The sequence below is a fragment of the Pelodiscus sinensis genome, chromosome 13 (genome assembly GCF_049634645.1).
Source record: "Pelodiscus sinensis isolate JC-2024 chromosome 13, ASM4963464v1, whole genome shotgun sequence".
In the NCBI taxonomy this organism is placed as follows: Eukaryota; Metazoa; Chordata; order Testudines; family Trionychidae; genus Pelodiscus; species Pelodiscus sinensis.
The window spans coordinates 19,251,614-19,266,216 of NC_134723.1; the positions used below are offsets into that span (position 1 = coordinate 19,251,614).

Here is a 14,603-nt window from a genome sequence, read left to right on the forward strand (position 1 = left end):
AGTTCGAACTAGGGTGGTAGTGTAGACATACCCTCAGTCTCTTATAACTTGCCATTCATAATGCTCTAGGACAGGAGTCGGCAACCTATGGCTCATGAGCTAAATATGGCTCACTAGGGAGTCAGATATGGATCTTTTGGACCCCCCAGCTCAACCTGCTCTTGCTCTCCCCTAGCAGGAAGCCAGTGCTGGTGCTACAGCCTTACAGCCCTCCTGCAAGATTGGAATGCCAATGCTGGCTTCCTGGGGGTGGGATGAAGAAAGCCTCAAGTTTCCGCGTGCAGGGAAAAAGCAGAGCTAAAAATGGCTCAGTGCAATAGTGTTTTCCTTCCCCCAGCGTGGGGGAAACAAGCAGCCAAAAATGGCTCCTGGGACACTTCTTGGAGGCTTCCTTCTGGGGAATGGGAACAGTGGGAGGCCATGTGACTTGATGCCTGCCATGTGGTGCGAAAACAAGTGCCCCCCCACTCCCTCATGCCCAGATCCCATCCCCTCACTCACCCACCCTGGCAAGACACCCTGCCTCAACCCCTTTGCCAGACAGCTTGACCCCTCCCTGCTCCCTGGCCTGACAACCTACCCCCAGCCACACAGACCTTCCAGTTACTCCTACCGCCCACCCAGACCTCACACCCTCTTCCCCTCCTATGCCCCACCTTTTGCTCAGATCCTGCAGTCCCATCCCTATCCCATACATTGGCAGCCCTGTCCTGCACATTTAACCCCTCATTTTGGCCCCACCCCAGAGCTTAGGTGGCCCCACAAAATTCACTAAACCTGAAACCCCAAAAGAGTAAATCAGGTCTGAGGCCTTGAATCTCAGTACTCCCTGCTCCTCCCCACACTATGGGGCTGAAGCACCAGGGGAGTGAGGTGCCTGAGTTGGGGGTCACATCAGTGAGGGTTGGGGGTTTCTGAGGGTTTATTTTTTGCTTCTCACTTGTGTGGTCCCCAACTTATTTTTTTGTGGGTCAGTGACCCCCGACCCAAACAAAGGTTCCCCACCCCTGCCTAGGGTTGCCAGGTGTCTGGTATTCTACCGGACAGTCCGGTTTTTGCGCCCTCTGTCCAGTAAAAAAATTCAGAAAATACAGGACATGTGCAATGTCCAGTATTTTCTGGTTTTCCGGCTGGGTGCTGGATGGAAGCCTGGCGGGGGTTGGGGGAGTGGCTGGGAGGCGGGGCGCGATGCCAGCCACTCCCCCAACCCCAGCCTGGCTTCTGCACGCAACCAGAGGCTCCCAGCGCCGATTGCGGCCCCTCCTCCCGGCTGGGAGCCTGTGATTGCGTGCAGAAGTTGGGCGGGGAGAGTGGCTGGGAGTCCCAGGCTGGGAGGCAGGGCCGCAATCAGTGCTGGGAGCCTCTGGTTGCATGCAGAAGCCTGGCTGGGGTGGGGGGAGTGGCTGGGAGGCGGGGCGCAATCAGCACTGGGAGCCCTCAACTGATTGCGTCTGAGGAGGAGTGACGCCTTGGGGAGGAGGAGAAGCCCTGTCCCTGCTCCTAAGCGCTGTTCAAGCATGTTGTGGTGCCGTAGTCCAGGAGAGAAGCCTGCAGGTGCTTTGTAGTTGTGTTTAGGCGCCTTCCGTGGCCTCTCAGCCAAAACTGACTGGGGTGGAATTTCTGCTTCTTCCCACTGGGACACCTAAAGACCTGGCTATGGGGGAGTCACCTTCCTACCCTCTCACCCTACCCTGCCCTTGTGTTGCCCCGGGGTCTGCCTCTCTCTGCTTTGGGTAGCAGGCGGCTGCTTTGCAGAGCAGGCTCTGCTGCCTCTCCCTTTGTTCCCAGCTTAGTGGCTCTTGGTAGTAGCCACACAGGATGTGTGTTCGGAGTGGGTGGGTTTTTTTTTGCTTGACAAACTTTTAGCCCGTGTGTTCAGTATTTTTGGGGAGGCCATCTGGCAACCCTATCCCTGCCAGAAATAAAGACAATGTTGAAATCTTTTGTGTTGGACATAATATTTTATTTTATTTAAAAATGAAGCCTGTCCAACAAGCTGCCAATTGGCATTCAGCCCCCATTTGGCTGCAGCATCATAACACTCCTGCACCCTCCTCCCCACACCAACCCTGAGCCCACCATACACCTGAAATCCCTGCCATGAGCCCCTCAAGCCCCTACATTCCCAGCCCCCTTCCATAAAACTCCTGCACCCCCACAAACCCCAGCCTTGTGCCTTGGGTCCATCGTACACCCAAATCCCCTTGTACAACCCAACCCAGACTCCCGCACTCCCACTTAAGATTGACAAAAGACAGCCTGAACGTATTCATGAAACTGGATTTGACCAGTTATGATGTAAACTTCAAAGAAATGTGTGAAAAGATGTAGCAGCAGAAGTCCCATTAAATAAAGCCTGTGATTACAATGTTTTGTTTATGCTATTATTAATCATCACGTCAATTATCAATAATATTAAGTTGTATATTTTCGGTCATGCAAATGGGCATTTTTATATGGCTCTTTGTTGACCACTTGTTCTGAATTTTGATGTAGTTTGACTTTTTGGTTTGAAAAGGTTGCCGATCCCTGCTCTAGGATGAACTATCTATCTGAGGTACTTTCAAAGTCACCTTCTGTTATAGAGGATACATGGGCTTCTAAGCTCAGACTTCATCAGGTAAAAGAAAGGGGAAATTATCTTAAAATTGAATGTATAATATAGATCTTCTATTTGTAAGTCCACCTACTGATTCTGTTACTGATTCAGGACATTAAAGTTTTAACCTTGTTTTATTTTTATTTTCCTGCAAAAGCTGTTCCACTCCCTTTAAAACACTGATATGGAAGAACTGAAGAATTTATAGTTAAAAGTCTGTATAGTGAGTGGTAATCTCAGACAACAATGGCAAGTCTCATTCACCACTATGATGAGGTGAAACCAGTCATTCTGGAGACAATCATGTCTTAAAAAGAAATCCCATCACTGCACAAACACTGCCCACTAGAAGTTCACCTCCACCTCACTGTTAGCATATTGCCCAGACCAAAGAAAAATTAGCTCTACTTTTTCCTGAACAGATTGCACAGGAAAGTCTTCAGTTCTGAAATGCTATTGCCAGCAATTGTTAGTGTGAGTTTTGGGGAGCAATTTCACTCCAATGTGCAGTCTATATATTGATGCACAGTTCCATGGAAGACACTCTGTCTGAATTCATTGATGTTGGAGTCCATATTGCCAGCACTGGAACTATTACAGAGACAGGTAATAAGATGATACAGTTGATATCACAAGTTGGAGTAAATCTGTTTTAATCATGGAGTCTCACAGAAGCCCTTTTGTCAGCTGGGCTACGTCTACACTGGCCACAATTTCCGGAAAAGGGATGCAAATCAGGTGAGTCAGGATAGGGAAATCCGCGGGGGATTTAAATATCCCCGCGGATTTAAATAAACATCTCCGCCGCTTTTTTTCTGGCTTGGGGAAAAGCCGGAAAAAAAGCGTCTAGACTGGCGCGATCCTCCGGAATAAAGCCCTTTTCCGGAGGATCTCTTATTCCTACTTCAAAGTAGGAAAAGGGCTTTATTCCGGAGGATCGCGCCAGTCTAGACGCTTTTTTTCCGGCTTTTCCCCAAGCCAGAAAAAAAGCGGCGGAGATGTTTATTTAAATCCGCGGGGATATTTAAATCCCCCGCGGATTTCCCTATCCTGACTCACCTGATTTGCATCCCTTTTCCGGAAATTGTGGCCAGTGTAGACGTAGCCCAGCTGACAAAAGGGCTTCTGTGAGACTCCATGATTAAAACAGATTTACTCCAACTTGTGATATCAACTGTATCATCTTATTACCTGTCTCTGTAATAGTTCCAGTGCTGGCAATATGGACTCCAACATCAATGAATTGTGGCCAGTGTAGACGTAGCCCTGCAGAGTTTCTAAAATCTGTTCCAGTATCTATACAGCTTTTCTCTGAAAAAGACAGTGATGGAGGGACTGGGATAGAGGTTAGAAGCTCTGCAGCTGCTTAATTTTCTGTGGACACAAGTATTCAGGATATTGAAACACTCTAAATAAACAATCCTTCTCCCGAACAACACTTGGATAGAGAAAGCAGTTCTCTGGGAGAAGTGTACTGTATCATCATCTTATATTTACACAGCACTTTTCATGCCCTTTACAGATTAACATACACACGCTGCATTCATTTCTGGAGTGAACTGCAACAGCTGTTTTACAGCACACATCCATGTTACATAATGATTTTGGAAGAGTACCATATCCATGTGAAATTAAAGGAGGAATTTGGGAGATGGAATGGAATTACCTGACTTGGAATTTGGCCAGGACACCAGGGCTAAGAGTCCTGTATTTATGAGCTCTTAAATGATCATGAGTAGTCAGGACTATGGTTTTACAAATCTCTTAAAATAAAGAACCTCCACAGCAAAGTGAACTCTAGTTTCCTTCTGGGCTTGTTCAGTTCTGACTTGGAATGTGAGTACATGCCCTACACTACAAAGTTAATTCGAACTAACGGGCATTAGTTCGAATTAACTTTGATAGGCGCTACACTAGCGCTCCGCTAGTTCGAACTTAATTCGAACTAGCGGAGCGCTTAGTTCGAACTAGGTAAACCTCATTGCACAAGGACTAAGCCTAGTTCGAACTTACTAGTTCGAATTAAGGGGTGTGTAGCCCCTTAATTCGAACTAGTGGGAGGCTAGCCCTCCCCAGGTTTCCCTAGTGGCCACTCTGGGCACCACCAGGGAAACTCGTCTCCTGGCCCCGGAGCCCTTAAAGGGGCACGGGCTGGCTACGGTGCCCGTGCCAGGTGCAAGCCTGCCAGCACCCAGCCAGCAGACCCTGCACCTGGCACGCCATGAGCCAGCCACCCGATGCCCCCCAGCCCACCCTCTCTTCCCGGGACCAGGCTGGCGGCTCTCGGGAGCCTGGCCAGAACCGCAAGAGGCGGGCATCCGCCTGGTCTAGTGCAGACATCGTGGACCTCGTCCACGAACTCCGCACTAGGCACAGGAAAGTGGCCGTCTAGGGCAGGAGAGCTGCCAGCCTGGCCACCCAGGAGCAGGTTTGCATGAAAATCAGGGTGTTCCACTGAGACCCCCGACCCTGAGCTTAGAATGGCCGTACTGGGTCAGACCAAAGGTCCATCTAGTCCAATAGCCTGTCTGCCAACAGCAGCCAACCCTAGGTAGCCTGGAGGGGATGGACCAAAGACAGTGACCAAGCCATTTGTCTCGTGCCATCCATCTCCAGCCTTCCACAAACTTTGGGCAGGGACACCACTCCTACCCCCTGGCTAATACCACTCCATGGACCCAACCTCCATGACTTGATCTAACTTCTCTTTAAACTCTGTTCTAGTTCTAGCCTTCACAGCCTCCTGCAGCAAGGAGTTCCACAGGTTGACTATTTGCTTTGTGAAGAAGAACTTTCTGTTACTAGTTTGAAGACTGCTACCCATTCCTTTCCTTTGGTGTCCTCTGGTCCTTCTATTATGGGAACTAATGGAGAACTTTTCTTTATGCACCCTCTCCACACCACCCTTGCTTTTATAGACCTCTATCATATCTCCCCTCCATCTCCTCTTCTCTAAGCTGAAAAGTCCCAGTCTCTTTAGCCTCTCTTCAAATGGGACCTGTTCCAATCCCCTGATCATTTTAGTTGCCCTCCCCTCTCCCAGCCTCTCTCTTCCCCTCTCCCACCTCTTTTTCCCAGTCTCCCCCAGTTTTGTTCAATAAAGAAAGATTCTATTTTTGACCACACATTTTCTTTATTTTGTACATCAGGAAGGGGGGCTAGGGAAGGGTAAGTGGAAGGAGGTGAGGGAGGAATGGGGCACGAGCCCCCGATGGGGAGGACTGGGCTGGCTCTGCGGGCTTCTCGGGGTGGAAGTTCTCCTGCAGCCCCCCGATTGCCCCCTCTCCCTGGATGGCAGCCTGCGGCAAGTGCAGCCAGGCTGATGGCCGAGTGCTGTGATGTGCCCAGTGTGGGCACTCAGGGCACTCCAAGCCAGGACTGCTTTGCAAGCGGGGAACCCTGAGAACTGTCTGTCTGGGGTGGGGGTCGGGTCCCTTTAAGCACAGCCCTCGGCTAGCCTGAGACAGCAGCTCCACGCTCTAAGTCCTCATCTGATGCCCTGCCGGCACTGCTTCCGGCCATCCTTAACCTCAGTTCAGGGTCCACTCTGTGTGGACATGCTAGTTCGAATTAGCAAAACGCTAATTCGAACTAGTTTTTAAGTCTAGCTGCGCTAATTCAAATTAGCTTAGTTCGAATTAACTAATTCGAACTAAGTTCGAATTAGCGCTGTAGTGTAGACATACCCTTATAGCTTGTATTATGGTATAATACATGACCTTGCACCCCCCAAAATTTAACATCATCTTCCTCTACTCACATCCTAGAAATGAAATGGTTAAGAGCATATACAAGTTCTGGGCCTTTGCTGGCTCTTTGGAGCCCCTTATGGTTCATGCAAGGCTTTATATTTTGAATACAGGAATAGGAGTTAGGCCTAGGACCGTACTCACTTCTACCTGACTATAGATGAAGTATGTGCCGTCCACCAGTACCTCCAGCTCCCCACTGCGTGCATGCAGCTTAAACACCTTGGGGTTCATAATGATGCGAGACCAGTCATTGAGCACTCCACCTGAAAGATCTCAGTATGAGAAAATGGCAGTCATTCAGTACCCGTCAAAATGAAAAGCGCAATAGCAACACAAACACAGTTATACAGATTACAGATAGCTTACATACACAATACATCTATTAAAGAAGACTAAAGTTGTGAAGTCAAGCACTCAGAGTTAGGAAATGCCAGAATTAAGGATGCCAGTAGATCAGCTGCTTTCTGTGTAAGCATTTTGATAGTCATTAATTTCAAGGTACACTGTTTGTTGCACAAGAAGTTGACCCCTACCTCATGCAGTACTCACTGAATGACAGACATTCAATACAGGTTGAACCTCTCTTAACTGGGAATCTCTGGTCTGGCAACATCCTTGGTCCAGTAGCACCACAGATGTCCCAGGACCAGAGAGTCTTGGTGGAAGCCTGGTCGCTGGGAGCCCTGCAGCAGGGGCTATCTGGCAGCACAACCAGGAGCCTAGCAGCCTCACTATCGCCAAGTGGCTCAGCAAGGAGCCCAGAAGTGCAGCAAAGAGCTCGGCAGCCCTGCTACCACCCGGTGGACTTGACCGGTCAGGTTGGGAAGCAGTTGTTTAACAGGAAGAACAACTGGGAGAATTCATGAACTAACTGAAGAAAATAAGAGAAAGAACTACTTATCCAACAAAGATAGATTGCTAAAGAATACCGAAGAACACTGTCTCTGGCCAGCTATGGCAAGAAAGAACTGAAGAGGATGGGCTGCTCATGTGTGGTATCGGGTCACTGAATGCACGCGACCTGGGCATCATGCATTCATGGCCCCAGGACACTGCTGTAAAAGACTCTGGTTGCCTTTGCAGGGGCACACCAACACCTCCTGTGGAGCACTCACAGGGACATCTCTCAAAGAAGTATAAAAGAACACACAACTCATGGTATCCTTGATATAAGAGGTATAAGTTTGGTATAAGTGACTGATCCACTTACCATATTTCAAGTCCCCTGAAAGCAGGAATCTCTCCATGAAAGCTTGGTATAAGTGACTTAAGACCACACAGGAACTCTGTAGCAGAGATAAGTAAAATCCTATTCTCTGGGGCAGCATTGAACTGCCTTTACCATGAGACCATCTTCTCTATTCCTGCAGTCCCCTGGCCTCATTTCCTGCAGAATTTCCAACTTCTTTAACAAATGAGGGAAAGTCCTACATATAGCAGCCTAATTTGCTACCCAACCCTGATTCATCCCCCAGAGCAGGTACATCCTTTGCATTGAATGAAGTGAGGTCATGTGAATAGTATTTGATCATGTCTGTCTCATAAATGCATATGCACAACAGGGTCATATTAAGTTTGCATGGGCAACCTTAATTCTGGCATTTCGTAACTTTTGAATGCTTGACTTTGCAACCTTAGCATTTTTTTTCATGGTTTCTTTGTATGTAACTTTCTAGATTTTTTTAAATAATAGATTCGCAGCACAGGTCTCTATCACAAGACCTACTGGAGTAATTGGTGGTAATAGTAGACTGTTATCCTCCATATGAGCCAGCCACTAGAGGCGATGAGACACACACATTGCTGATTGTTTTCACAGCTATTTGCTGACAGCAGAGGACTGTTGGGATCCACAAATAATGTTTCAATTTAGAGTTTCTGTGGCGGAATGTGCTCTACTGGTTATAGACTGTTCTACCCAAAGTTTTCCCATGCCTAAATTTTTTGTCCCAGTCCATCTTTGTTCCTATCCCCTCCCCACTCAACCTTCCTTTCCCCTCTTCAACTGTCTATATTCAGGTGAGTGTTTCTTTCCTCTCCTCAAGGTTGCTTGGGTGACAGCAAGGGAACCTTGGAGAGTGCAGAAGTGCTTTCATTTCTGGTACCATGTACATTAGCTCTCAAAAGCTGGCAGGATAATTCCTGTTCATAAGCTTTGTGGGAATGGAGCATGTGCACTGTGGGTACCAGGGAGTTCTGTGCTGGTGGAGTAATCTTAGTACAGATGGAATGCTCAGAGAATGTTACTGCCAAATGAACATACTTCTATTGAGAATGTGCAAAGTATACTTTTCAAAGGCTTAGAAGCTCGTGAAACTGGGGTGCACCAAATCTCTTCTGACCTTTGAGTGACCCACTTGCTATATTTCAAGTGCTTGCTTGAAAGCAGGAACTTCTCAATGAAAGTTGTAAACATTAAAAAAATAATACAAAAATATGCTCTCTCCTAATATAGTTCTCCAAAATAGCTGAAAAATATCTCTGAAACTTCAGGGAAAAAATCAGCCCATAGTAGACACTTAGCATGAAAGTTTCTAGCACCAATGGTTAAAGTTTGGCAACATTAAAGAACAGAATTATCAGGCTCATGGATAAACACTATTTGTTAGGGGAGACTCAACAACATGGCCCTTGGGAAATTATGCCTTTTCAATTAGTTACAATTCTTCAGTGGTATCAACAAAGGTGTACCTTTTAGAAAGCCTTTGACAAGGTCCCACACCAAGGGCTCTTACACAAATTAAGGTGTCATAGGAAAAGAGAGAAGGCCCTCTCATTGTTAACAGGTAGGAAACAGAGCACAGGTTTAAATGTTCAATTTTCACAGTGGAGAGAGGTAAATAGCAGGGGTCTTCCAAAGACCTGTACTGAGACCAGTGCTGTTCTACACATTCATAGATGGTAAGAAGTGAGGTGGCAAAAGTCTGCAGATGATCCAACATTCCTTAAGATAGTTAAGTTTAAAGCAGACCAGAGGTACAAATGGATCTCACAAAACTGACTAACTAGGCTAGCAAACAGCAGATAAAATTCAAGTAACACACACTAGAAAACACAAACCCAACTGTACATACAAAATTATGTGATCTAAATTAGCTGCAGAAGGAGACCCTGATGTCACTGTGGGTAGCTCTGTAAACATCTGCTCGATGTGAAGCAGCAGTCAAAAACAGAATTTCAGGAACCATTAGGAAAGAAAAAGACAAAATATCATAATGCCACTCTAAATCCATGGTATGTTCATGCCTTGAGTACTGCATGTAGTTCTAATTGCACCATCTCAAAAGACATATTAGAAATGGAAAAAGTACAGAAAATGGTAACTTCTTCAGACAGTGCACAGACTATCTGTGGAATTTACTGCCAGGGGATGTTGTGAAGGCCAAAAGTATATCTGAGTTCAAATAAGTTCATGAAAGATAGACACTGATGAACCTATTAGCCAAGATGGTCAGAGATGCAAACCTATGGCCTGGGTATCCCTAAACCTCTGATTGTTAGAAGCGGGGATTGGATGATTGGAGATGGATCTGTAGGGAGTCAGCATGGCCTCTCACTGACTCAGAGGAGGAAACTCCTCCCAAAACCCCTTGGTGGGCGGTGCCAGAACCACCAAGACCCGCCCACAGGAAACAGGAAGGCAGGGCTGGAGGTATAAAAAGAGGAGCTCCAAGCTCAATTAGGGTACGTCTACACTACCCTCCTAATTCGAACTAGGAGGGTAATGTAGGCATACCGCACTTGCAAATGAAGCCCGGGATTTTAATTTCCCGGGCTTCATTTGCATAAGACGGGCGCCGCCATTTTTAAATCCCGGCTAGTTCGAACCCCGTGCCGCGCGGCTACACGCGGCACGGAGTAGCTAGTTTGGATTAGGCTTCCTAAACTGAACTAGCTGTACTCCTCGTGGAACAAGGTGTACAGATAGTGCGGAATGGCTTGCTAGTTCGAACTATCTAGCCCGTGCCGCGTGTAGCCGCGCGGCACGGGGTTCGAACAAGCTGGCATTTAAAAATGGCGCCGGCCGGCTTATGCAAATGAAGCCCGGGAAATTCAAATCCCAGGCTTCATTTGCAAGTGCGGTATGCCTACATTACCCCGCTAGTTCGAACTAGCGGGGTAGTGTAGACATACCCTTAAGAGTTTAGCTGCCGAGCAGAGCAGAGCAGAGGCTCTTCCCCAGCCCCAGCAGACAAAGGTCCTGCCATACTGCCCTAAAAGGGAGCATTGGGTTGGGGTGCCTGGGCTGCTGCCGGGCCCCGAGCACTGGCCTAGACTGCCACAGCTGCTGCCGGACCCAGATAACTGGACAAGGCTGCGGAAGCCGCTGCCTGGGTCCACAAACATCCCAGGATCCTTGCCATGCCCAGCCGAGTGGGCTGGACCACCCTGAGACTTATCTGCGCAGGACCCCGAGCCTATGGACATGCTGCTGGCGCCTCCGTCCACAGCCGTCACGGAGGAGCAGCACCCAAGCCAGGTAGGCCCCTAGGGAAGTGGCCCAGGAACAGCCAACCCCGGGGTGGCTGAGGAAATGAAGGTCAGCTGGGCAGCACGTTGCAGCTCAGACCCCTGCTGACCCACACACCTGCATGGCGAGTTGCATACTGGATCCCCGCCGACCCAGTGGCTGCAGCGCTGCCACTGCTAAGGCCCTGGGTTGGGCAGGTTCCCCCTGTAGGGAAAGAAGCCTCTGTGCTTGTTGGCTCTCCGCCAGCAAGGAGACCCGACCCCTGGCTTGGTCTGCAGACAGGCCTGCACCTTTGAACCTTTTTACTGTTTCATTGTTTATTTGTTGCCTCACCCTAACCCAGGGTCTGGGCTCATAAACTGCTGGATAGCTTAACAGACACTGCTTAATTGACTTTGCTGCCCCACCCTGAACAAGGGTGTGGCACCTAGACTGCCACCTGGCCTACCAAAGACTGCTTAACTGTTTATTTGCTGCCCTGCTCTGAACAAGGGTGGGCTGCCAGAACTGATACTCAGCCTGCAGTCAGGCCCTTGAGGCCCCAGACTCTGGGGGCTTGTTGTGTGTCAGCATGGTCTCCCGCTGAGACAAACTATTACAGGATCACTTCAAAAATTGCCCTGCTCTGTTCACTGCCTCTCAAGCATCTGTGCTAGATACACTATTGGTCTCACCTAGGATGGTTATTCTCATGTTCTTATGGAGTCTCTTGGGATACTGCATAAGAAACGCAATAAGGGTTGCAGTGAATTGGCTTGGATCTAGGCAGGGGAGTACTGTACTTATCACAGAATTGTTCCCCTTCCAACACAATCACAGTAGTTGAACCAGAGAGAAAAAGGAGGATTCTGATGAATTTTGTGACCCACACCAGGGCAGAGAGAAATCTTTATGTAAATTGGAGAGGGACATAACATCAGTTCTGATGGAGAAGAGACAATAAGCTCAATTTTACTGCAGGGAATAGCACACATACAGGATCAATTTTACCAGCAGAGGAGAATATAAGGTCAAATTTGCTGAGAATGATCAAAGGGAAAAAGGGTCAATTTGCTAAGTGAGTTGATGAAAACAGACTTAAGTTTGAGAGAAGAACATCAATTGGTTGCTTGGGAGGATCAACTAGATGAGGTGTGGATACTTAAAATAGATGAAACTGGACTTAGGGTACGTGTAGACTGCATGCCTCTGTCGCCAGAGGCATGTAGATGAGGCTACCAGGCATAGGAAAATGAAGCGGCGATTTAAATAATCGCCGCTTCATTTAAATTTACAAGGCTGCCGCGCTGAGCCGATCAGCTGTTTGTCGGCTCAGCGCGGTAGTCTGGACGCGCGGGTGTCGACATCAAAGGCATTTGTCGACCACCCAGGTAAACCTTGTAAACAAGGCATGTCGCCTCTGGCGACAGAGGCATGTAGTCTAGACGTACCCTTATATGCTTGATAGATTGGAGGTCAGAGATTTGGGGAGGCTGAGGTGACAGTGCAGTGTGTAGGTAGATATTTGATTTGGAATCGAGGAGAGTTAGAGTAGAAAAGTCTGTTGACTGCAACTTTTGGGAAGGGAACAAAGATTGATGAGCGATATAGAATGTATTGATAAGACTGTGAGCTGCAGAAGGGAATAGGGTGTTAGTGGACAGAGGATAGATTGCTGAAAAGTGGAAGCAGACATAGGATACATTCAGGGTTGCAGGGAGGGCAGACAATAGACTGGGGACGTACATGGCAAGTTATATGGGCTCATGGTGTTCTTGCATCAGGAATATTCCTGGCTCAGGGCTGGGCTCCAGCAAAGTTTGGGGCCAGAAAGAGACCCAGCCCCACCTGCCTCCCCCATGTACTTCCTCTGTGTCCGACAGCTCTGCCCACTGCCTGTTGGTGATTGAAAACATCACGGGGGGCCCCTCGCTGCCATCACCACTAGCAGCACAGTGGGGCTGGAGTGGTTCCCTGCTGCTCACTTTCTGCAGCTACCGGCACCTCCCTCTGGCCCCAGGGCAGGGGTGGGGGAGAGGGGAAGATATGTGTGTGCTGTTTTTGTGCTGCTCCTGCTGCTAGGAGCAGCCCACAGACATACTTCTACCCTTGACTGCAGGGACTTGCGTGCTGTCAGTCAAGCAAAGTGAGTGGCAGGAAGCCACTCTAGTCCCACCTTTCTACCAGTGGTGGCTGCGGGGGGTCCCCAAAGGATTTTAAATGGCCTGGGGGCAGCAGGTGGGCTGGGGGACACACATGGGGGAATAGGTAGAACAGCAGTGTGTGTGACCCTCCTTGTCCCCCAGGAGCCACTGCCAAAGTAAGCGTGGCACTCCCCATTCCCTCCAGAGCCTACGTTCTCTTCCCCACCCCCACCCTTCCCCCCAAACTTCTGCCTCTTCTCTAGCCCCCAAACTTCCCCCCAGAGCCTGCCCCAGCAACTCCTTCTGCACCCCACCCCGTGCCTCAGGCCAGAGCCTGCAGCCAGATTCTATCCCACAGCCTGAACTCCTCACTCTCTTTTGCAGCCAAATTCCCTCCCAGAGCCTACTCCCCAATCCCAGACTTCATCCCAGAGCCTTCATCCCAGACCTACTCCTGCATCCAAACCACCCTCCCTTTCCCAGAGTCCCATCCCTCACCCCTCCTGCACCCAAACTCCCTCCAAGAGCCTGCATCCCTCCCCCCTAATCCTCAACGCAGCCCAACACCTGCTCCCAGTGCCCAAACTCCCTCCCAGAGTCTTAGGCAGCTGGGAGGAGGGTGTTTGAGTGGGGGAGGGGTGCAGGCTCTGGGCATCACGAAAATGTCTGCAAACCTGCTGCCCTGATTGGCAAAGATGTCTGGTTGGCTGTGGAAGGGAGAATGGGGACTGAGGATTGTTCAGTTGGTATGAAGAGGCAAATAATCTATTTGGGGATCAGCAAATGAGCAGAGGATGATCTGGGCTAGAGAATTATTTGGAGAAACTTGTGTTTAAGAATAGTGGAGAAGAGAATAGATGAGGCATAATAGATAATTGGATTGATGGGGCTGGGAGCAACAGAAAGTCTTACTCAGAGAGGCTAACAGAGGACGATCTAGAAAAGACCATGAGCTGAACTAGTGTCTCCTACTATGTGGTATATTGTGCACACAGCCCAGATATGAAATTGAGGGTGTAGGATGGGACCGTTTTAGTGGTTGACAATCTCTTGTCATTCTTACCATTCTTTACTTGAATCGCTGACCCTTGGCCCTGGAGATGAACCACAGCTGGCTGCAAATAAGAGTACCACAAGTTAAAATTATCCAGATGCACTGATTCATTCCTCTAAATATCTTTATTTCTCTCTCTGTGGAATTGATGATTAGGACATAAAGCAGTTAGTGCAGATCTCCAGAATACTACTGGCTGTGATCACCTTCTCAAAACAAAGCAGTGAAAAGGTAAGCAAGAGGACTCTATTAATTTTCTTTGGATTTGAATGCATTCATTTATATTTAGAGAGTATAATTCATATAGTCCTTAGGTTTTCCATTTGAAGCTCCTTGTATATCAGGAATGCTTTTTGTAAATGGAGTGGGTTAAAATAAACCAGACACAAGAGAATTTAAGGTATTTTGAGAAGGTGAGAAACAGTAAAACTATGCACTAAGCAGCAAATCAAGTGCTTCCTCTGGCATTTCCAATGGTAAAGGTGATTCTGGTCAGTTCTTTTAGTATAATTGTGAGTGTAATGACCATTTAGTATAAGATATTCATTCACTTAGGGTACATCTAGACTACAGGCTTTTGTCGACAGAAGTTTTGTCGACAGAT

The 14,603-nt window shown here is 48.2% G+C and overlaps 1 protein-coding gene across 4 annotated transcripts in view; it reads right to left on the reverse strand.

Moving 5' to 3' along the window:
• EDA (ectodysplasin A) overlaps positions 1–14,603 on the reverse strand; it is a 185,134-nt gene that overhangs the window by 4,826 nt on the left and 165,705 nt on the right. Inside the window, exons 6-7 of one of the 4 annotated variants that reach the window (XM_075940808.1) lie at positions 14,009–14,060; positions 6,499–6,614 (exon numbers count right to left, since the gene is read on the reverse strand). In XM_075940808.1, the coding sequence (XP_075796923.1) occupies positions 6,499–6,614; positions 14,009–14,060 (168 nt within the window). Of the gene's footprint in view, positions 1–6,492; positions 6,624–14,008; positions 14,061–14,603 lie in introns of all 4 variants that reach the window. The other 3 variants (XM_075940806.1, XM_075940805.1, XM_075940804.1) reach the window with 3 other exon arrangements.